Here is a 19,396-nt window from a genome sequence, read left to right as displayed (position 1 = left end):
AAGCTGCCATCAGGATGACATCATACCCGGCCGACACAATGGAGCTCTTCATCTCCTGAGGACCCTCGCCAGGCTGCGTCACTCCTGCTGGACCGCCGGGGGACCGGGGGCCGCTATACCACGACAAGGAGGAAGAGGAGGGAGGGAGGAAGAGGAGGGAGGGAGGAAGAGGAGGGAGGGAGGGAGGGGAGGGGGGGGGGTGTGTGCTCTCGCAGGAAGACAAGAGAGAGAGAGAGAGAAGTTACTAGTCATAATGTCGGAGCGTCCCGTGGGCGCAGGAGTGGTGGTCGTGGTCGCCGCGGGGCCGGGGTCTGACTCTGGAGGAGGACCCGGTGGGTCTTCAGTGTCAGCATCCGGGACGGGGACGTCCGGGGGGACGTGCTGCGGCGCGTCCAGGCCCAGCAGGGGGTAAGGGCCTGGCACCATTATTACATCATTCATTTTGAGATAATCGCAAAAGAATCTTTTGCGTAATTGTCATAATCGTTTGCATGTTGAGAAGTCGTCATACATTTCAAAAGAATTTCAAAAAAATAGTGGAAATAGCACCTATTTCTGCTATAAAACTAATATTGAATATTGAAAATTGAGTTAAGTGAGTTAAGTTTAAAATCATTAAATGTGTCAGTCATTTCTTATTTCATATTTATTTGTCACATCTGCCTTGTGCAATGTGTGATTACGAAGCCTTAAAAAACTAAATTGTCTCGATATGTTCACAATACGATTACGATACGATAATACTTTATTGTCAGTTTCACACTGAAATTTGTCTTGCGACCCAGCAGCCATGTGTGCAACACATAAACAGTCATGTGTTGGCATTGAAACACAATGTTTCAATGCCAAAAAAAAACAACCCACAACTATATTGTTAAATCGCGATTATTTTGTGTGACAATGAATCGGTCAACTTAAATGTTTCATAACGGTGACACACAGCCCCAGCAACAGCAGGGCAGTGGTGGAAAGTAACTAAGTACATTTACTTAAGTACTGTACTTAAGTACAATGTTGAGGTATTTGTACTTTACTTGAGTATTTCCAATTTCCAATACTTTTACTTCTACTCCACTACATCTCAGAGGCAAATATTGTACTTTTACTCCACAGTTTTTTTTTTGAAAACTTTAGTTACTAGTTACTTTTCAGATATACATTACGATATAATGAAACATACATTAACCACTTTAGCCCTATTTTATACCTAGGCTATTTGAAAATAGCCGATCTACAAGCTCACAACGCGTCGCATCGCGACGCGTTGTGAGCTTGTAGATCGGCTATTTTCAAATATTTTGTACTTTTACTTTTGGTACTTTAAGTAAATTTTGATGGCAATACTTTTGTACTTTTACTCAAGTAAATGTTTAATTTTGGATTTTTACTTGTAACAGAGTATTTTTATATTGCAGTATTGGTACTTTTACTTAAGTAAAGAATTTGAGTACTTTTTCCACCACTGCAGCAGGGCGGCGGCGGCGGACCGGGCGGCGGTGCTGCCCATCGGGTCGGAGGGCCTGGTGGCCCTGCTGGAGGGCGGGCTGGACGGCGTGCTGCTCATCGACAGCCGGCCCTTCGTGGACTACAACGCCTCCCACATCCTGGAGGCGGTCAACGTCAACTGCTCCAAGCTGATGAAGAGGAGGCTGCAGCAGGACAAGGTGCACATCGCAGAGCTCCTGCAGCACTCCGCCAAGAAGAAGGTGAGAGAGCGGTGGAAGTCACAACAACACACACACACACACACACATACACACATATACACACACACATACGCAGTGGTGGAAAGTAACTAAGTACATTTACTCAAGTACTGTACTTAAAGGGTAAGACCACTTTGGTAGAGGTTTGGGTTGTGTAGTTACCTTGCCATGATGTAACTCCAAAGGTGGGCAAGAAATCAAAAATAATTGTTCCATTGATTAGAAATTGATAATTCAAAATATGCTCCTCATTGACTTACATTGTACGGTAAAACAGCTCTCAAAGTCACTCTTTTAGCACATAAATGAACCCAAACATAGCTGATTCAGACAATATAGAACATCACCAAACCCAGTACTGTTTTTTTTTTTTATAAAAATGTCAACTTCCTGTTGATTTTACTATTTGAAGATCTGGATCCGGATCCGCCGATCCAGTCCGGGTTTTCTACTTATTAAAAATGGCAAAATCAACAGGAAGTTGACATTTTTATTTAAAAAAAAAACAGTACCGGGTTTGGTGATGTTCTATATTGTCTGAATCAACTTTGTTTGCGTTAGTTTTTGTGCTAAAAGAGTGACTTTGAGAGCAGTTTTACCGTACAATGTAAGTCAATGAGGAGCATATTTTGAATTATCAATTTCTAATCAATGGAGCAATTATTTTTGATTTCTTGCCCACCTTTGGAGTTACATCATGGCAAGGTAACTACACAACCCAGACCTCTACTAAAGTGGTCTTACCCTTTAAGTACAATTTTGAGGTATTTGTACTTTACTTGAGTATTTCCAATTTCCAGTACTTTTACTTCTACTCCACTACATCTCAGAGGCAAATATTGTACTTTTACTCCACTACATTTATTTGAAAACTTTAGTTACTAGTTACTTTTCAGATATAAATTATGATATAATGAAACATACATTAACCACTTTAGCCCTATTTTATACCTAGGCTATTTGAAAATAGCCGATCTACAAGCTCACAACGCGTCGCATCGCGACGCGTTGTGAGCTTGTAGATCTGCTATTTTTAAATATTTAGTACTTTTACTTTTGGTACTTTAAGTACATTTTGATGCCAATACTTTTGTACTTTTACTCAAGTAAATTTTGAATTCTGGACTTTTACTTGTAACAGAGTATTTTTATATTGCAGTATTGGTACTTTTACTTAAGTAAAGAATTTGAGTACTTTTTCCACCACTGCGACATACGGGACCCGGACCCCCTCGAATATGAGATGCTCAGTGGTGGAAAAAGTACTCAAAAGCTTCACCTAAGTAAAAGTATCGATACTGCAATGTAGAAGTGCTCTGTTACAAGTGAAAGTCTGGAATTAAGCATTTGCTTGAATAAAAGTACAAAAGTATTGGTATCAAAATGTATTCAAAGTACCAAAAGCACTTTAAATAAGTTATTTTCTACGAGCTCACAGCGTGTAACGATCCAGCAAGTTGTGAGCTTGTAGATCGGCTATTTTCGCTATTTTGGAAAATGTTCACCTATATTGACATACCCAAATTAGGGGTCAAAGATTAAGCCCATTTGATTGGATTTTCTTTTTTCCCTCCTCTGGGACCGCAGTCTACGCAAAAATCCTCAGGACCTTAAGGGTCCATTTGGTTCCTCCTAACTATCAATGATTTAGCTGGGGACCCCCGGGAATCCCCTCAAGGGTGACCCCACACTGAGCGAGGGACAGCGAGTGCATTTTCCGGCAGCGGCATCTTCCGCGGAGCTGCCGGCGGCGCCAGCTTTGGGAGTGTGCTGCGTTCGTGTAACGCAGTCCCCACCAATATTATTTACGATTCTGTGGCTATCGGTACATAACTCGGACGGCGCTTAGTTGACTAGTAGACCATCGTCTGGTCGTCGCGGGCACTCGCGCCTGGAGGCGCTCGGGCGCGACTCCTTGGCCTCAAGGTCTACTGAGTCGGCGCGCCTCCGTCATGGTCCAAAACTATACTTTATCGACGGAAAAAAGAGCTGACTGCCGCTCCTCCACCGGCAGTTCCGCGGCAGTTCCGCTGCTCCGCCGGCAGCTGCCGCTCCACCGCCGGCAGTCACTGCCGGCAACTGCCGCTCCTCCACCGGCAGTTCCGCGGCAGTTCCGCTGCACCGCCGGCAGTCACTGCCGCTCCTCCACCGGCAGTTGCGGCAGTCACTGCCGGCAGTTCCGCGGCAGTTCCGCTGCCGTAAAATGCACTCGCTCCTTCTGCACTGAGCACCAGTTCTGTTGAATGTGTCCATCCAATGTAACAAAAGACATTTTGGGAGTTTGCACAAGGCTTCTGTGGTCTGGCGTTATATTGGAGTAACAGCCTTAAGGACGTCTTAACAACACTCTTTATTACTGAGGCAACATTTTCCTACAGTTTTGTTGAGGGCAGAGAGAGAGGAGCAAGGAGCAGGAACATGGGAAAGAAATCATCAAAGAGTAGTACAACATGTAGCTATGCATGGGTAGGTCCACATAGGAAGGTACCGTATTCTGCGTAAGGTAGAGAAAACTTTAGTTGTCTCCGCACATGGACCACTGACATTATTTTATTTCATTCACTAATTAATTCATGGTGCTTGATAACTGAAGGCTCGCTAGCAAAGGCTGTGCTGCCCTTTATAAACATCCCATTGAGTTGAAGCTTATGCAGAGCAATGGCGGCAGGGTTGACAGTCAAGTCCTATTGCAATGCAGAGGTAGGCAACAGGCGGCCCGCGATAATATCTGTCCCGGCAAATTATCTGACCGTCCCTCATATACTGTAGACTTTAAAGTCCAAATCTACCCCCAGCTGCAGAATCCTTTTATCCATGTTTCCCGCTTTCTCTCCATATCTAAGAAGAGACCTTGAGTTCCTATTCTATGAAAGAGCTTTATTTTTTTTACTGTAGATCTCTGTTCAAAAGGGAGTATGACTGTCTGGCTTTTTTTTTTCTCTTTTTTACTTTTTAATGAACTAAATGTCCTCCAAGTTCAACTTTCAAGGATGTGGCCTTCACAAAAGATTGCATACATGACAAACTTGTGAAATGGGACATACTGCATAATGAGTACTTTTACTTTTGGTACTTTAAGTAAAATTTGAACACCGGACTTTTACTTCTAACAGAGTATTTCTACATTGTGGTATTGATACTTTTACTTAAGTAAACAATGTCAGGGCTTCTTCCACCACTGTGTACTAGCGTGGTTTGCTGGTTGAAACTCCACTGGGATGCTGTTGTTGTGTCTTAATGTAGGAACCAGATGTGAGGATGACAATAATACCACAGGATATCGGAAAGTCCCGCATTTACCATGCACCAGGTGCTGTACACAGGAGCTGGCACAGTGCCCATTACAACTGGGGCGGGGGGGGGGGCGTATTCTGTATAACCGTAGATATTTGACAACCAAGATATTATATATTCCTCAGTCTGGACATTGTTTTTGGCTCCTTAAAGGGATATTTCACTTTCAAAAAAACTTTTGGTCATTTTATCATCTACTCAGGCCTTTGTGATCCCCCCAGACAGTTTTTAAGTTGCTTGATTCATTATTTAGATATTTGATATTCATTTTATCAGACACAAACCCATTGTAACTTCAAACTCCATTTTAACCATGTTAGATTCATCAAAAACACCGTCCTTGGTTCTGGTGACTCAACCTGCCCTCCTAATGCGTGAGGGGGCCGTGTTTTTCCGATTACTTTTTTCATTTATGTTATTTAAATTGTTTATTGTATTTATTTATTTTTCATTTTACAAAAAAAATATTACAAATAAATGAAAAATGTAATTGAAAAAACACGGCCCCCTCACGCATTAGGAGGGCAGGATGAGTCACCAGAACCAAGGACGGGTGTTTTTGATGAATCTAACATGGTTAAAATAGAGTTTGAAACTACAATGGGTTTGTATAGGAAGGGGGCGTGTCTGATAAAATGAATATCAAATATCTAAATAATGAATCAAGCAACTTAAAAACTGTCTGGGGGGATCACAAAGGCCTGAGTAGATGATAAAATGACCAAAAGTTTTTTTGAAAGTGAAATATCCCTTTAAGGCCCAAATCTGCTCTCCATTGTATAAATAACTCCTTTTGCTCGGGCTGTAGGCCTTCCAGACCGATCGTTTTGGCTGATATATCGGCCTAGCCTGATTATCAGACTGAAGCTGCGAGGAGCTCACTGGTCTGGATGGAACCAGGCTAATATGGGCCATTATTTGCCTTTTTTGACGACGTCAGTATCGTCAGTTATACGGCCGACGTGTCCCGATTTTTTGTAACCCATTTTTTTCACCCGGTGCCAATTTCCTAAGTGATCCTGGGCGCTACACCAGCCCTACACCAGCATTACACCAGTCCCCCACAGTAGGGAGGCCAGGGCCGAGCTCATGCTTCCTTCAGGCATGAGAGCCAACTGACCTTCTTGTCACCTGACAGGGGGGAGTTTCCCTCGTTGGACGTAGCGCGTGGAAGGAACACGTTATTCCAACCAGTTCCCTTCCCCTCCATCAGGCGCCCCGGCTGTCATGGGGGAGGCAGTATAGTGACCAGGATTACTACATGTTTTTGTGAGGGTATTAACTACCCTTGGAGACACGGGGAGAACATGCAAACTACACACAGAGTAGGCCCTTTCGCCAACCCCACCTAGGGTATGGGCGCTGATGACGCGGAGGAGAAGACACGCCCCCAGCGCCCACAGCGTCCCCGGCGGGAATCGAACCCAGGACCTTCTAGCTGTGAGGCGACAGCGCTACCGACTGCGCCACCGTGCCTCTACGTGTCCCGATTTTTAACAACTTTAAACCTGCCATCCCTATATTTTGGGGCATGCGTTAATAGGACAAAAAAAGCTTTTCAAAAGTTTTCAAGCATTTTCAAAAATAAACATTTAAATGTAAACATTTTCTGTAATCAGTGAGCTAGGACTCTCCAATATCAGGATTGTCATCAGACCCAACAATCTGGCATCAGTCTGGCTCTGCTTTGAACATGTTACTATTCAGCCACCATGACCCATTACTTCCCATTAATTATAGACCTATATCCATTATCCAAGCTTCCTTTTTATTTCCAAAGTCTTGGAGGAAGTAGTTTGTAAGCAACTCCAACATGTTCTGGACAACAATGATATCTTTGATCAGTTCCAGTCAGGTTTTTTGTCCGAGGCACAGTACTGACACTGAGTGTTCGGTGCTGTTGCTGCTTGACCAGCTTTTGACACCATTAACCAGTCCAGTCTCCTTAGTAAGCTTCAGCAACGGGTGGCATTAACTGGGACTGCCCTTGACTTGCTTTGCCTCCCATTTGTCAGACAAGGGTGTTGCTGTGGCTATTGGTGCAATCATCAGTATTGTAGTGTACCCCAGGGTTCAATCTGGACATGTCTTACATTCTGCTTCATTGCTGTATATCAAAGAAACTAAGAAGACCATATGGAGAAGACTAGTTCAAGTCAAGTGTGTTTTGTGTTTAATGCCCCCGTTGGTGGATGACCAAAATGTGCATTTGGCGCTGTTATCACGATTTTTCATATGCTGAACATTTGCTGCTTACTGTGACGCACTGTGATTTAGACATCACAGTGGTCAGAATTAGATTTCTAATTTAGGTCATGTATTTCTTGTGTCATCACGTCTAGCTATACCCGCTGTAAGCAGGTTTGGTTGTATGATGTTGTTGGTGTCTAGCTGTAAGTAGGTTTGGTTGTATCATGGTGTCTAGCTGTAAGCTGGTTTGGTTGTATCATGGTGTCTAACTGTAATCTGGTTTGGTTGTATCATGGTGTCTAGCTGTAAGTAGGTTTGGTTGTATCATGGTGTCTAGCTATAAGTAGGTTTGGTTGTATCATGGTGTCTAGCTATAAGTAGGTTTGGTTGTATCATGGTGTCTAACTGTAAGTAGGTTTGGTTGTATCATGGTGTGTAGCTGTAAGTAGGTTTGGTTGTATCATGGTGTCTAGCTGTAAGTAGGTTTGGTTGTATCATGGTGTCTAGCTATAAGTAGGTTTGGTTGTATCATGGTGTCTAGCTGTAAGTAGGTTTGGTTGTATCATGGTGTCTAGCTGTAAGTAGGTTTGGTTGTATCATGGTGTCTAGCTGTAAGCTGGTTTGGTTGTATCATGGTGTCTAGCTGTAAGTAGGGTTGGTTGTATCATGGTGTCTAGCTGTAAGCTGGTTTGGTTGTATCATGGTGTCTAGCTGTAAGTTGGGTTGGTTGTATCATGGTGTCTAGCTGTAAGCTGGTTTGGTTGTATCATGGTGTCTAGCTGTAAGTAGGGTTGGTTGTATCATGGTGTCTATAGCTGTAAGCTGGTTTGGTTGTATCATGGTGTCTAGCTGTAAGTAGGTTTGGTTGTATCATGGTGTCTAGCTGTAAGTAGGTTTGGTTGTATCATGGTGTCTAGCTGTAAGTAGGTTTGGTTGTATCATGGTGTCTAGCTGTAAGTAGGTTTGGTTGTATCATGGTGTCTAGCTGTAAGCTGGTTTGGTTGTATCATGGTGTCTAGCTGTAAGTAGGGTTGGTTGTATCATGGTGTCTATAGCTGTAAGCTGGTTTGGTTGTATCATGGTGTCTAGCTGTAAGTAGGTTTGGTTGTATCATGGTGTCTAGCTGTAAGCTGGTTTGGTTGTATCATGGTGTCTAGCTGTAAGTAGGTTTGGTTGTATCATGGTGTCTAGCTGTAAGTAGGTTTGGTTGTATCATGGTGTCTGTAAGTAGGTTTGGTTGTATCATGGTGTCTAGCTGTAAGTAGGTTTGGTTGTATCATGGTGTCTAACTGTAAGTAGGTTTGGTTGTATCATGGTGTCTAGCTGTAATTAGGTTTGGTTGTATCATGGTGTCTAACTGTAAGTAGGTTTGGTTGTATCATGGTGTCTAACTGTAAGTAGGTTTGGTTGTATCATGGTGTCTAGCCGGAGGGGCAGTGAACTGGTCTGTGTGAAAAGCCTCTGAAACCCAATCCCTCCTTCGTACACCATGAGGCAAGCTGTGTTTGTCTGCCGCTGTGGTGCGTGCCCTGGGTGTGTGATGTCAGCACACACACACACACACACACACGTTTGTATTACTATACTTGTGAGGACATCAACATTTTATTGAAAATATCTGAAATAAATCCAAAAAATTGCAGATCTATAACTCACTTGTGAGCTTGTATAGATTAGCACTTGTTCGGTGTGAGACGCCGCAGCACAAGTTACAACTAAGGATAAACTCTAACCCCTAAACATAACCTCTAAATGTCTAACCCTAACCTGAATCTTTTCCTAATCGTAAGCCTAACCTGTTTCTTTTTAACCATCAAAACAACCATTTGTCTTGTGAGGATAGGTCCTCAATAATGTTTTTATTTCCATGTATTTTTTTTATTTATTACAAAAATGCTGCTATACTTGTGGGGGGACATTTGGGGCCTCACAAGTATAGTATCACTCTCTCTCTCACTCACACACACACACACACACACACACACACACACACACACACACACACACACACACACACACACACACACACACACACACACACACACACACACACACACACACACACACACACACACACACACACACACACACACACACAGACGGAGCCAAGCTGCAGTTAGTCCAGACAAAGTGCTGATGGGGCTGTTCCCTTATGCAGGTCTCTGGGCTGGGATTGGCCTGACGGCAGTGCTCTGTCGCAATGGCAATAATCACACTTAGAAGTAGAAGTAGGTCAGTCAGTGCCTGAGACATTCAATCTGTGAATTCAGATTTTTGCCTCAGTCCCAAGTTGTTTCAGTTGCATACGTGTGGGTGGGTGGGTGTGAATGTGGGTGGATGGGTGGGTGGGTGGGTGTGTGTGTGGGTGGGTGGAGTCAAGCAACTTTGTTGGTGTTAGTTTAACCCATTAAGACCTGAGGCCGATTCTACAAATGCCTTCTAAATCAGTAGTTCTCACACTTTCAAGATTTAAAAAAAATAGCAGATGTACAAGCTCGTAGCGCGGCGTGAAGTGACGCGCTGTGAGCTTGTATATCTATTAGGTTAGGTTTAGGCATAGTTTTACTGAGGTTACGTTTAGGAATAAGATTAGGTTTAGGCATAGCTTTACTGAGGTTACCTTTAGGAATAAGATTAGGTTTAGTCATAGTTTGACTGAGGTTACGTTTAGGAATAAGATTAGGTTTAGTCATAGTTTTACTGAGGTTACCTTTAGGAATAAGATTAGGTTTAGTCATAGTTTGACTGAGGTTACGTTTGGGAATAAGATTAGGTTTAGTCATAGTTTTACTGAGGTTACGTTTGGGAATAAGATTAGGTTTAGTCATAGTTTGACTGAGGTTACGTTTGGGAATAAGATTAGGTTTAGTCATAGTTTTACTGAGGTTACCTTTAGGAATACCTGGTGGCGAGTGGCGACCGTTCCGAGGTTGCCGGATTTGACCCGGGCGAGCTTGTTTTGGGGCGAGCGTTCTTGTATTCCTCAGTAGCCCATTACAGTATGTCGCCATAACTTTTGCGTAACCTGCATTTATGTTTTTTTTTTATACTGAAGTGCTTGTTTTTGTGCAGTACCCTTTGATTGTTTGTTATTCTGAAGAAAATGTGTTCTATTAAACTGAGAACGCATTGGGCTTTTTTGATGAGAAATCATTACGCTCGCAGTCCCCCACACACACACACGCACACACGCACACACACGCACACACACACACACACACACACACACACACATACACATACACATACACATACACACACACACACACACACACACACACACACACACACTTCTGCCAGGTGAAGCTGTTAGCTATAGGCTATGTTTAATTTTGATACTCTTTTGTGTTCAAATAGTTTTCAATTCAAAATGTAACGATGTAACTGTTGTTAGGGGTGTGTGTGTGTGTGTGTGTGTGCGTGTGTGTGTGTGTGTGTGTGGGGGGGAGTGTGTGTGTGTGTGTGTGGGGGGGGGGGTGTGGGGTTGTGTGTGTGTGTGAGACCGTGTGTGTGTGTGTGTGAGAGACCGTGTGTGCGCGTGCGTGCAGGCTTTGTTATTCTACACCTACAGTGTGCTTGGACCAGATGTCCTGACAAGGCTCAGGTTTAAGGTTTGAATTAGAGTACGCCAGGTGAGGAATGAAATGCAATCAAAGAGGTCTTAACAAGTATGGTGTGTCTATACATGACCTAAATGTGTGTGTGTGTGTGTGTGTGTGTGTGTGTGTGTGTGTGTGTGTGTGTGTGTGTGTGTGTGTGTGTGTGTGTGTGTGTGTGTGTGTGTGTGTGTGTGTGTGTGTGTGTGTGTGTGTGTGTGTGTGTGTGTGTGTGTGTGTGTGTGTGTGTGTGTGTGTTGTGCGTGCTGTGCGTGTGTTAGTTGGAGCTGCAGGCCGGCGGTCAGGAGGTGGTTGTGTACGACCAGAACTCCACAGACCCTGCTGCCCTGTCGTCTGAGGCCTTCCTCAGTGTCCTGCTGGCCAAGCTGGAGGGCAGCTTCCCTTCCGTCCACCTGCTGTCTGGTAAGCTCCCCGTCCCTGTCCCAGTCCCAGTAACCAAAGTACATTAAACCGGCAAAAATAGCAGATGTGGATGTTTTTCTTTTTAACAAAATAAAATCAATTGCTTTTTTTCTTTTGGTTTCCATGGCCCTGTTGGCAGTGGTGGAAAGTAACTAAGTACATTTACTTAAGTACTGTACTTAAGTACAATTTTGAGGTATTTGTACTTTACTTGAGTATTTCCAATTTCCAATACTTTTACTTCTACTCCACTACATCTCAGAGACAAATATTGTACTTTTACTCCACTACATTTACTTGAAAACGTTAGTTACTAGTTACTTTTCAGATATAAATTATGATATTATGAAACACACATTAACCACTTTAACCCTATTTTATACCTAGGCTATTTGAAAATAGCCGATCTACAAGCTCACAACACAATTTTGAATTCTGGACTTTTACTTGTAACAGAGTATTTTTATACTGCAGTATTGGTACTTTTACTTAAGTAGAGAATTTTAGTACTTTTTCCACCACTGCCTGTTGGCTTGTACGTGCAGGCCCTGACTTCTCTGTCTTATCAGCTCTCTCTAAACTAGGCTGGTGACATACATTGCGTTCAGCTGCCTAATCCGGTTTTCACAATGGCGCGCACGTTGCCCCATTCATGGCTCGCCTACCAGAGCATTCTCCGCATACTAACATCTTCAGTCATAGTCAGTATGTGGTGACGAAAGAGCATTTTTAATGCTGGCCCATTCAGCTCTTAACATGGTGTTTTCCTTCTTTTTTTTTACCCCAGCTGGATTTCTGTCGATCAAGAATGTATAAAATGAGTATGACTAACAGACACAACCTGTTTTGACATTTTTGTACATTTTTCAATTAGAGGGAGAGAGCGAGAAAGAGAGAAGATAAGAAAACACAAAATATGACCTCTGATCTGCGCACATTTCCCCTTTGATCCAGAGATCGATCGATGAGACATCTTTTTCCTTCACAACTCGCACGCGCACGCACGCACGCACGCACGCGCATGCACACACTTGTAAATCCCTCTTTTACGACAGAGACGATGCCTGGTACTGCACTGGTTTCCACTTTCCTTGCATCCACAAACTGTCAGTTCCAAGCATCTGGCCTGTAGAGGTTCTCCGGTTGAAAGCTGGGGGTCTGGGGGAACCAACCTGCCTTCTACCATGTGCTAACCACAATTGGTCTTGGTGAGGGTAGCTGTGGATGGGTCACTAGTGACTCTTTCGAACCACTGTTTCCAACCCCTCGTTTGATAGTGGGCCCTCTTTGATGTGCTGACTCAAGGCATCACTTGTTCTCACATTGGATGAGCTCTGTCTCCTTTGAACCTTCTTGTACTATGGTAACTCAGCTTTGTTGGTAGGTCTGAGCATTGCATCGGTTGTGGCAAGTGACAGGGGGACTGCACACAGAAGCTCATCCATGTTGACCTCTCTGCCACTCTCCATGGAGACAATGATGTGGCGGGAAATATCCCTGTCTGGCTTCACACACTTGACTCTGAGTTTTTCAAGCTTGGCATCTGCACTTTAGAGGCCTGAGAAAGGTTTTGGTTTCCTCTCAGTGAGGCTGTCGTGGAAGTCTGTGTTCTTTGTGACCAGACATTTTTTTAACCAATTCAGTGATCATGTGCTTACCAGACTCTGCAGCATGTCCAAGGTCCTTCAGTGTATCTTCTGAAGCAACATCACCAGTTGTCAGAGACACTAGATCATACACATTCTCCTGTTGGAAGACGTGGTATCTTTGGAACTGTTCAACACGTTGAATGACTTCAGTATGATCTCTTGTAATTCTTGATGGAAGACAGTCATTGTGGGTGTCTTCATCATCCTCATGTGTCAGTCCAAACAATGAACTGGTATCCTCTGCCAAGGTTGCACGTTCGTTGTAGGTGATGGACCAACGGTTTCTAGCTGTCTCATTTCTAGTCACGCCTATCAGCCCTCCAGCAACCTTTCCAGTTTTGTTGATATGCTCAAGGCGAAGGTCAAAAGGAACTTCATTGAAGCTGTGTTTAGTGTCCTTGGTTACAAAATCACCATCTAGGAAGCCCTGGTAGACCTCTGGCGATGTCTGTGCCAGTTGTTCCATGTCTGCTGCGAATACAGCACCCCATGTTGTATAATGGGTGTGATCATAAGCAGCAAACCAGGGCATCATGCTCTTGAAATAATATTCATCACTCTAGCCAGAATCAACTAATGCCTTTTCATTACATTACCACATTAGCAGTACATTAGCAAATTTGCTCAACATCAGTAAATGTATAATAACTTATAATTATAACTTATAACTTATAACGTATAATAACAGCAGTAAATGTATAATAACCTGTCAGTATTATGGAAAAAGTCCCATTTGACCCGTTTTAAGTATATAATGATAAAATGACCTAAAAACACATTTCTGAGATGACAACCAGGCTAGAACACATGACAAGGGGTTAAAGATTAATACTGGATAGGTTGTCTGCTTTTACCCAGAGGTGTTATCTTAGGTGCCAATATCAGATTTGGCCCCCTGACTATAATGGCTACATGCTACTTCAGTTATGTCCGATGATTCACTCTTCCCTAACAAGCATCAACAGCACTATAACATCCTCGTCAAGGACAGTGTTCCTCTTTTTCGTCTACGGCCGAGCCGCGCACAACTTCCCTCTGGCCTTTCCCCGGATAATAAATGGCATCTGTTTAATGGTTACGTATCTGGAGAGGGAAATAACGCCTTCCTCAATTCGTATGTGGGACACAAAATGCCTATTGTGTAACTAGTTTAAACCACCATGACCCAGTGAGTGAGCGTAAAATAGCAGGATTTTTAGGAACCCCCAAAAGGCCTTTTTTTTTTGCTGCTGTGAGAGAGAGAGAGAGAGAGAGAGAGGAAGAGAGAGAGAGAGCGAGAGGGGGGGGGGAGAGAGAGAGAGAGAGAGAGGGTGGAGTGGTGGCTGTGAGATTACATCATTGGTTACATAAGTGAACCCTCAGTGGAAAGTAGGGAGGCCTGGTGCACTCTCAGTCTGCTTCATAAACAATACAGTGAAACGTCACTGTGTGCTGGGCCCCCAAACACTGTGTTCATCTATTGAAACAGTTTGATTCAACTGTGTGTTCATCTATTGAAACAATAATTCATAATAATAGCCTAGATTTATATAGCGCTTTTCTAAGTACCCAAAGTCGCTTTACATAAAAGAAAAGGAAGGAATCAACTTTATTAAGAAAAAACTAAAACAATAAAAAGGCAAGTGCAAGATTAAAATTGACAAAAGGTTAAGCATGGGTTGAAGAGACCTCTTAACTCGACCTCAGCTGGTAAAGGCTATCCTGAATAGGAGGGTTTTGAAGGAAGTGAGGGAGGGGGGCGTCTTTAATATGGTTTGGGGAGTGCATTCCAGAGGGAAGTGGCCACAACAGGAGAAAGCCCTGTCACCCCAGGTACCGTACTGGGTCTTCTTGGGGACCTCCAGGAGGTGGGCTTCACTGGACCTGAGGGAACAGGAGGGGACATAAAATGTATGAATGAATGAATCAAATGAAACCAACCACGATGGGTCATGGATCGTCTTGCGAGATTTGGTAGCAGCCAGGTCTAGTTCTTCTCCTGTCCTCAGCTGATCAACGTCATCATGTCCGCACGGTTGTCACGTAGCCTCTAGGGTGCGTGACACTCTTGTACAGTAGCGCATTAACCCATTAAAACCGGGAACGCATCTGTGTAAGCACTTTAACCATCATTTTATTTCAAAAATAGCTGATCTACAAGCTCATAGCACGGCACCGAGTGCCGTGCTATGAGCTTGTAGATCTGCTTTTTTTCTTTTTATTGTGAATTTCTGCAAATCTTTGAATATATATATACTTTTTTTTAACTCAAATCTTTGCTTCTGGGGGGTATTATTTTGAGATGGGCCAAGCCGCCAAATACATATCATTTTGTTAAAAAAAAAGGACATTTGTAGAATCCCCAGAAGCAAAGATTTGAGTTACAAATGTTCCCTTTTAAATATATATATATATATTCAAAGATATGCACACATTTTCATGATTTTTCAAAAAATAGCAGATCTACAAGCTTGTAGCGCTATGAGCTTGTATATCTGCTATTTTTGAATAGCCAAGGTATAAGATAATGGTTTCAGTGGTTAAACTCTAAAATGACAAATGTTTTCCCGGTCTTAATGGGTTAATTTACAAAAAAAACAAAACATTAAAACTTTGAAATATGGAGATAGGAGGTTTCTGGCCGACGGCAACGACATGGAGCATCATACTATATATGGAGTGAACAGTGCTTCAAGGGGACGCCCAGTTGAAGGGCTCGTTGCCTGGCAACAAGTGGAGAGTGTGTGTACAAGGCAGTAGCAGGTGGTTGGGAGGTTTGAAGTGTTGTGTTGTGTAAGTATGAATGAACAACTCTGATTGGTCAACCTACCGTGTCAGGACCAGGGCTGCACACAGTTAGTTAGATTTAATCTATTAAAATGAATAATCTATTCATAATCGATTCCTATTTTGTCATTAAAGGTGAAAAGTAAAAAAATTGAAATGAATAATTGTGAAAATAGCCGATCCACAAGCTCACAGCACGTCATGAGTTTGTAGATCTGCTATTTTCACCATTTTGTATTTTTTTTAAGTGCTTCTCGAATATTTGATTAATGGAAAAAGTAATGGATAGAATAATCAGAAAGAAAGAAAATCATGGATAGTCGCAGCCCCAGTCAGGAGTAAGTTGTGTACCATCCATGATTTGTACCATCCATGATAACACACACACACACACACACACACACACACACACACACACACACACACACACACACACACACACACACACACACACACACACACAGAATTCTGCATGAATAAGAGTTTCACCTCACTTTTACCTGTAACTGTGCTGTGACAATAACGTTGATTGATGTACTTACTGTATAATGTGCTGCTCATACCTTTCCTCGCATAACTAAGAAACGCTTACTTTATCGGACCCTCTTCTTTTGAAAGAAAGGAACAGGTGCTAAGCTAAAGCCTACGTGTGCTTTTTGCCATTGCAGGTGGCTTCGCAGAGTTCTCGCGGCTCTTCCCGGGCCTGTGTGAGGGCAAGTCTACGGTGGTGCCCTCCTGCATCTCCCAGCCCTGTCTGCCCGTCGCCAACGTAGGACCCACCCGCATCCTGCCCTTCCTCTACCTGGGCTGCCAGAGAGATGTGCTCAACAAGGTCAGCCTTCCCCTTCAAACCACACGGATTGCTTTATATCGAGAAACCAAAAACGGTTACTATTCACTTCTAAAAGTTCCAATGGATCCAATCAATGTAGTTATTATTATCACAAATCTCTTCTTAATGCTTTTCATTGGTTCAATATTTGTAAACCCCAAAGACACACTTAAAGGAGTAGTTCACCCCCAAAAAATCTTATTGTCTATCAATTACACACACCATGAAGCGTTGAATTCATGGAGATTGTTTTGTTTGTTGCATTTCTAAGCCAATAATTTGATGTATCCGGTAGGAGACTCGAAGGAGACTCTTTGAGTCTCTTACCGGTCATCACATCATTGGCTTAGGAATGCGACAAAAACAAAAAGATCTCCATGAATTCAATGCTTCATGTGGAGTGTAATTGATAGACAATAAGTATTTTTTGGGGTGAACTATTCCTTTAAAGTTGTACAATGCAAAATCACAAATAACGATTTTTAGCAACCTCTGCTGGTCACTACCGTCACTGCATATAATTTCCCTAGTCCTCGATTACCCAGAATTCCATTCGTTTTCACCGGAAGCCGGAAGCGTTTCAAAAAGCGATCTTTTAATTGTTTTATACTATCTACGGATCGTTTCTCTTAGCCAGTGGAGCATTAGTTACCATGAGCTGTGCTTTCTTTTTCTGTTCTTTTTCGATCTCCCAATCCTACATTATCTTAAAATCAGCGTGAGGTTCCTTTTTGTTAATAGCGCGGTAGTTCCTGGCCAAACAGGAAACCGTTGCGGTAGTTCCTGAGGACGTCGGCCACGACGTCATGACGTTGGCCAGGAACGTCATTTTCCCGGGAAAGTCCCCCCCGTACACGTTCAATAGAAAATATATAAATAAAAGGCTTCCGGGGGTGAAATTCACGGAGTGGGTGTTGTGAAACTTTTGCCACTCGCAAAAGATATACAATTTAACTTTAGTTTTGTTGAAAACGTTACCTAGTATTACTTTAACCACTTTCACTTGCACTTTTATTTATATTCTTTCAAAAATGGCAAACATCAGCAGATATACAAGCTCACAAGGCGTGGCATCGCGACGCCTTGTGAGCTTATAGAACGGCTATTTTTGCTACTTTTCTGTGACACTGTAGTGTGATAAAGTAGGGCATTCATTCGCGGAGAAAAAAACCCTAAAAACTTGGGGGAATATGGGGAGACAAGGTTTCTGTTATAGTGACTGTGTTAGTCTCAACTATAACCATCCCTCCCTTCTCTCCCCATGCAGGAGCTGATGCAGCAGAATGACATCGCCTATGTCCTGAACGCCAGTAACACCTGCCCCAAGCCGGACTTCATTCCTGACTCCCACTTCCTGCGTGTTCCCGTCAACGACAGCTTCTGTGAGAAGATCCTGCCATGGTTGGACAAATCAGTGGAGTTCATAGGTCAGCCAAGCAAATCATTACCTTCTTCAGTCTTTGACTCAGAGAACAAAAGCAAAAAAGTCACCATAAATGATGGTGAATGGGTTAGGATAGAGCAGCACCGGAGGCTGGGGTTTCGAATCCATCGCGGTGCATTCGATAGAAGGAATGAAGAGTTGTTGTATCTCTGAGGTTCATTTGGTTCCATTTGTACCCTCTCTGAGTTAAATTAACACTGGAAGGTGCTGGAGGGGTCGCTGTCTGTGTACATTTTTATCTGTCGTAGCCTATGTGTCAGCAAACAGAATAAGCCCCCGAATCTGCATTTGAGTCGACAAACTGTTCAATTTACGGATCGCGACGTCATGCTCACAGACATGGAGAAAAACACACGGTCGGTGGCCAAGATGAAATTGACCGTATGAAACATACAACTGATTGTATTAACCCATTAAGACCTGGAACGCATCTGTGTCACTTTAGATGTCTTTGGCTATTCAAAAATAGCAGATATACAAGCTCATAGCGCGGCACTCGGTGCCGCGCTATGAGCTTGTAGATCTGCTATTTTTGAAAAATCGTGAAAATAATATTTTTCAGATTTTTTTCAAAAAACTGTTGGGATTTAGAAAATATTTAAAAAAATCGCCTCAGGTCTTAAAGGGTTAAATGTGTTTCACACTTTTTATTTGTACTGTAACTGTTTTTGTTTCTCACAGTTAACCACTTACGCCGATCTACAAAGATCACAAGACCTTGTGTAGAGCTGCTGTTATCGAAAAATTTGAAAATATTTGATTTTTTTCCCCCATTTTTTATGTTCACCTATAATGACATGCCCGAAAAACAGGGATGCTGCCAGTCTTTTTTTTTAAAGTGGTTTGTTTTCTCGGTGTGGTTTGTCAGAGAAAGCCAAAGCGTGCAACGCTCGAGTCCTGGTCCACTGCCTGGCCGGCATCTCCCGGTCGGCCACCATCGCCATCGCCTACATCATGAAGAGAATGGACATGTCCTTGGACGAGGCGTACAGGTGAGGTTTAGAACGACAATACCTAAACATAGTTATTCTACATATTGTGCTACAGTAATTGTTTAGGAAACAGAGCGCTTGTGTGTGTGTGTGTGTGTGTGCGTGTTCTTGCGTGCGCGCGTGTGCTTGTGCGTGCGCGCGTGTGTGTGTGTTAGGGCATTAACGAATAGTGATTTATGGTATTCGAATTATTCGACCCAAAAGTATTCGAATAGTCGATTATTCGGTTTGATTATAAAAAATTAAAAAATTAAAAAAAATTATTATTATTATTTTTTTATTTTTTTCAATTACATTGATGACTCGACTCAAGGAATGCGAGTTGACGTCACACCAGAGCTCACAGCTGCGTGTCTGCTCTAGAAAAGCCACTAAAAAAAAGAAAATCTAAAAAAAAAAAAAAGAAATTTTTTTTTTTTTTTTTTTTCCGAATAGTCGAATAGTGGTTTGATAGTCGAATAGTCGGTTTGATATTCGAATATTCGAATATTCGACTATTCTGTG

General features: G+C 42.8%; 1 protein-coding gene across 2 annotated transcripts in view; it reads left to right on the top strand.

The window, feature by feature from the left end:
• Positions 1 to 204: 204 nt before the first annotated feature.
• dusp16 (dual specificity phosphatase 16) overlaps positions 205 to 19,396 on the top strand; it is a 182,731-nt gene continuing 163,539 nt past the window's right edge. For both annotated transcript variants that reach the window (XR_013932593.1, XM_080420737.1), the window contains exons 1-6: positions 205 to 408; positions 1,469 to 1,706; positions 11,068 to 11,209; positions 16,293 to 16,456; positions 17,724 to 17,883; positions 18,769 to 18,892. Coding sequence is in view for 1 of the 2 variants with exons in the window: in XM_080420737.1 (XP_080276863.1) it covers positions 254 to 408; positions 1,469 to 1,706; positions 11,068 to 11,209; positions 16,293 to 16,456; positions 17,724 to 17,883; positions 18,769 to 18,892 (983 nt within the window). In the remaining variant the exon portion in view is untranslated. The remainder of the gene's footprint in view (positions 409 to 1,468; positions 1,707 to 11,067; positions 11,210 to 16,292; positions 16,457 to 17,723; positions 17,884 to 18,768; positions 18,893 to 19,396) is intronic.

This window comes from Gymnoscopelus braueri (assembly GCF_963280865.1).
Source record: "Gymnoscopelus braueri genome assembly, chromosome: 23".
Lineage (NCBI taxonomy): Eukaryota > Metazoa > Chordata > Actinopteri > Myctophiformes > Myctophidae > Gymnoscopelus > Gymnoscopelus braueri.
The sequence above is the reverse complement of the archived record's forward strand: the minus strand, read 5'-3'. Positions and strand labels throughout refer to the sequence as shown.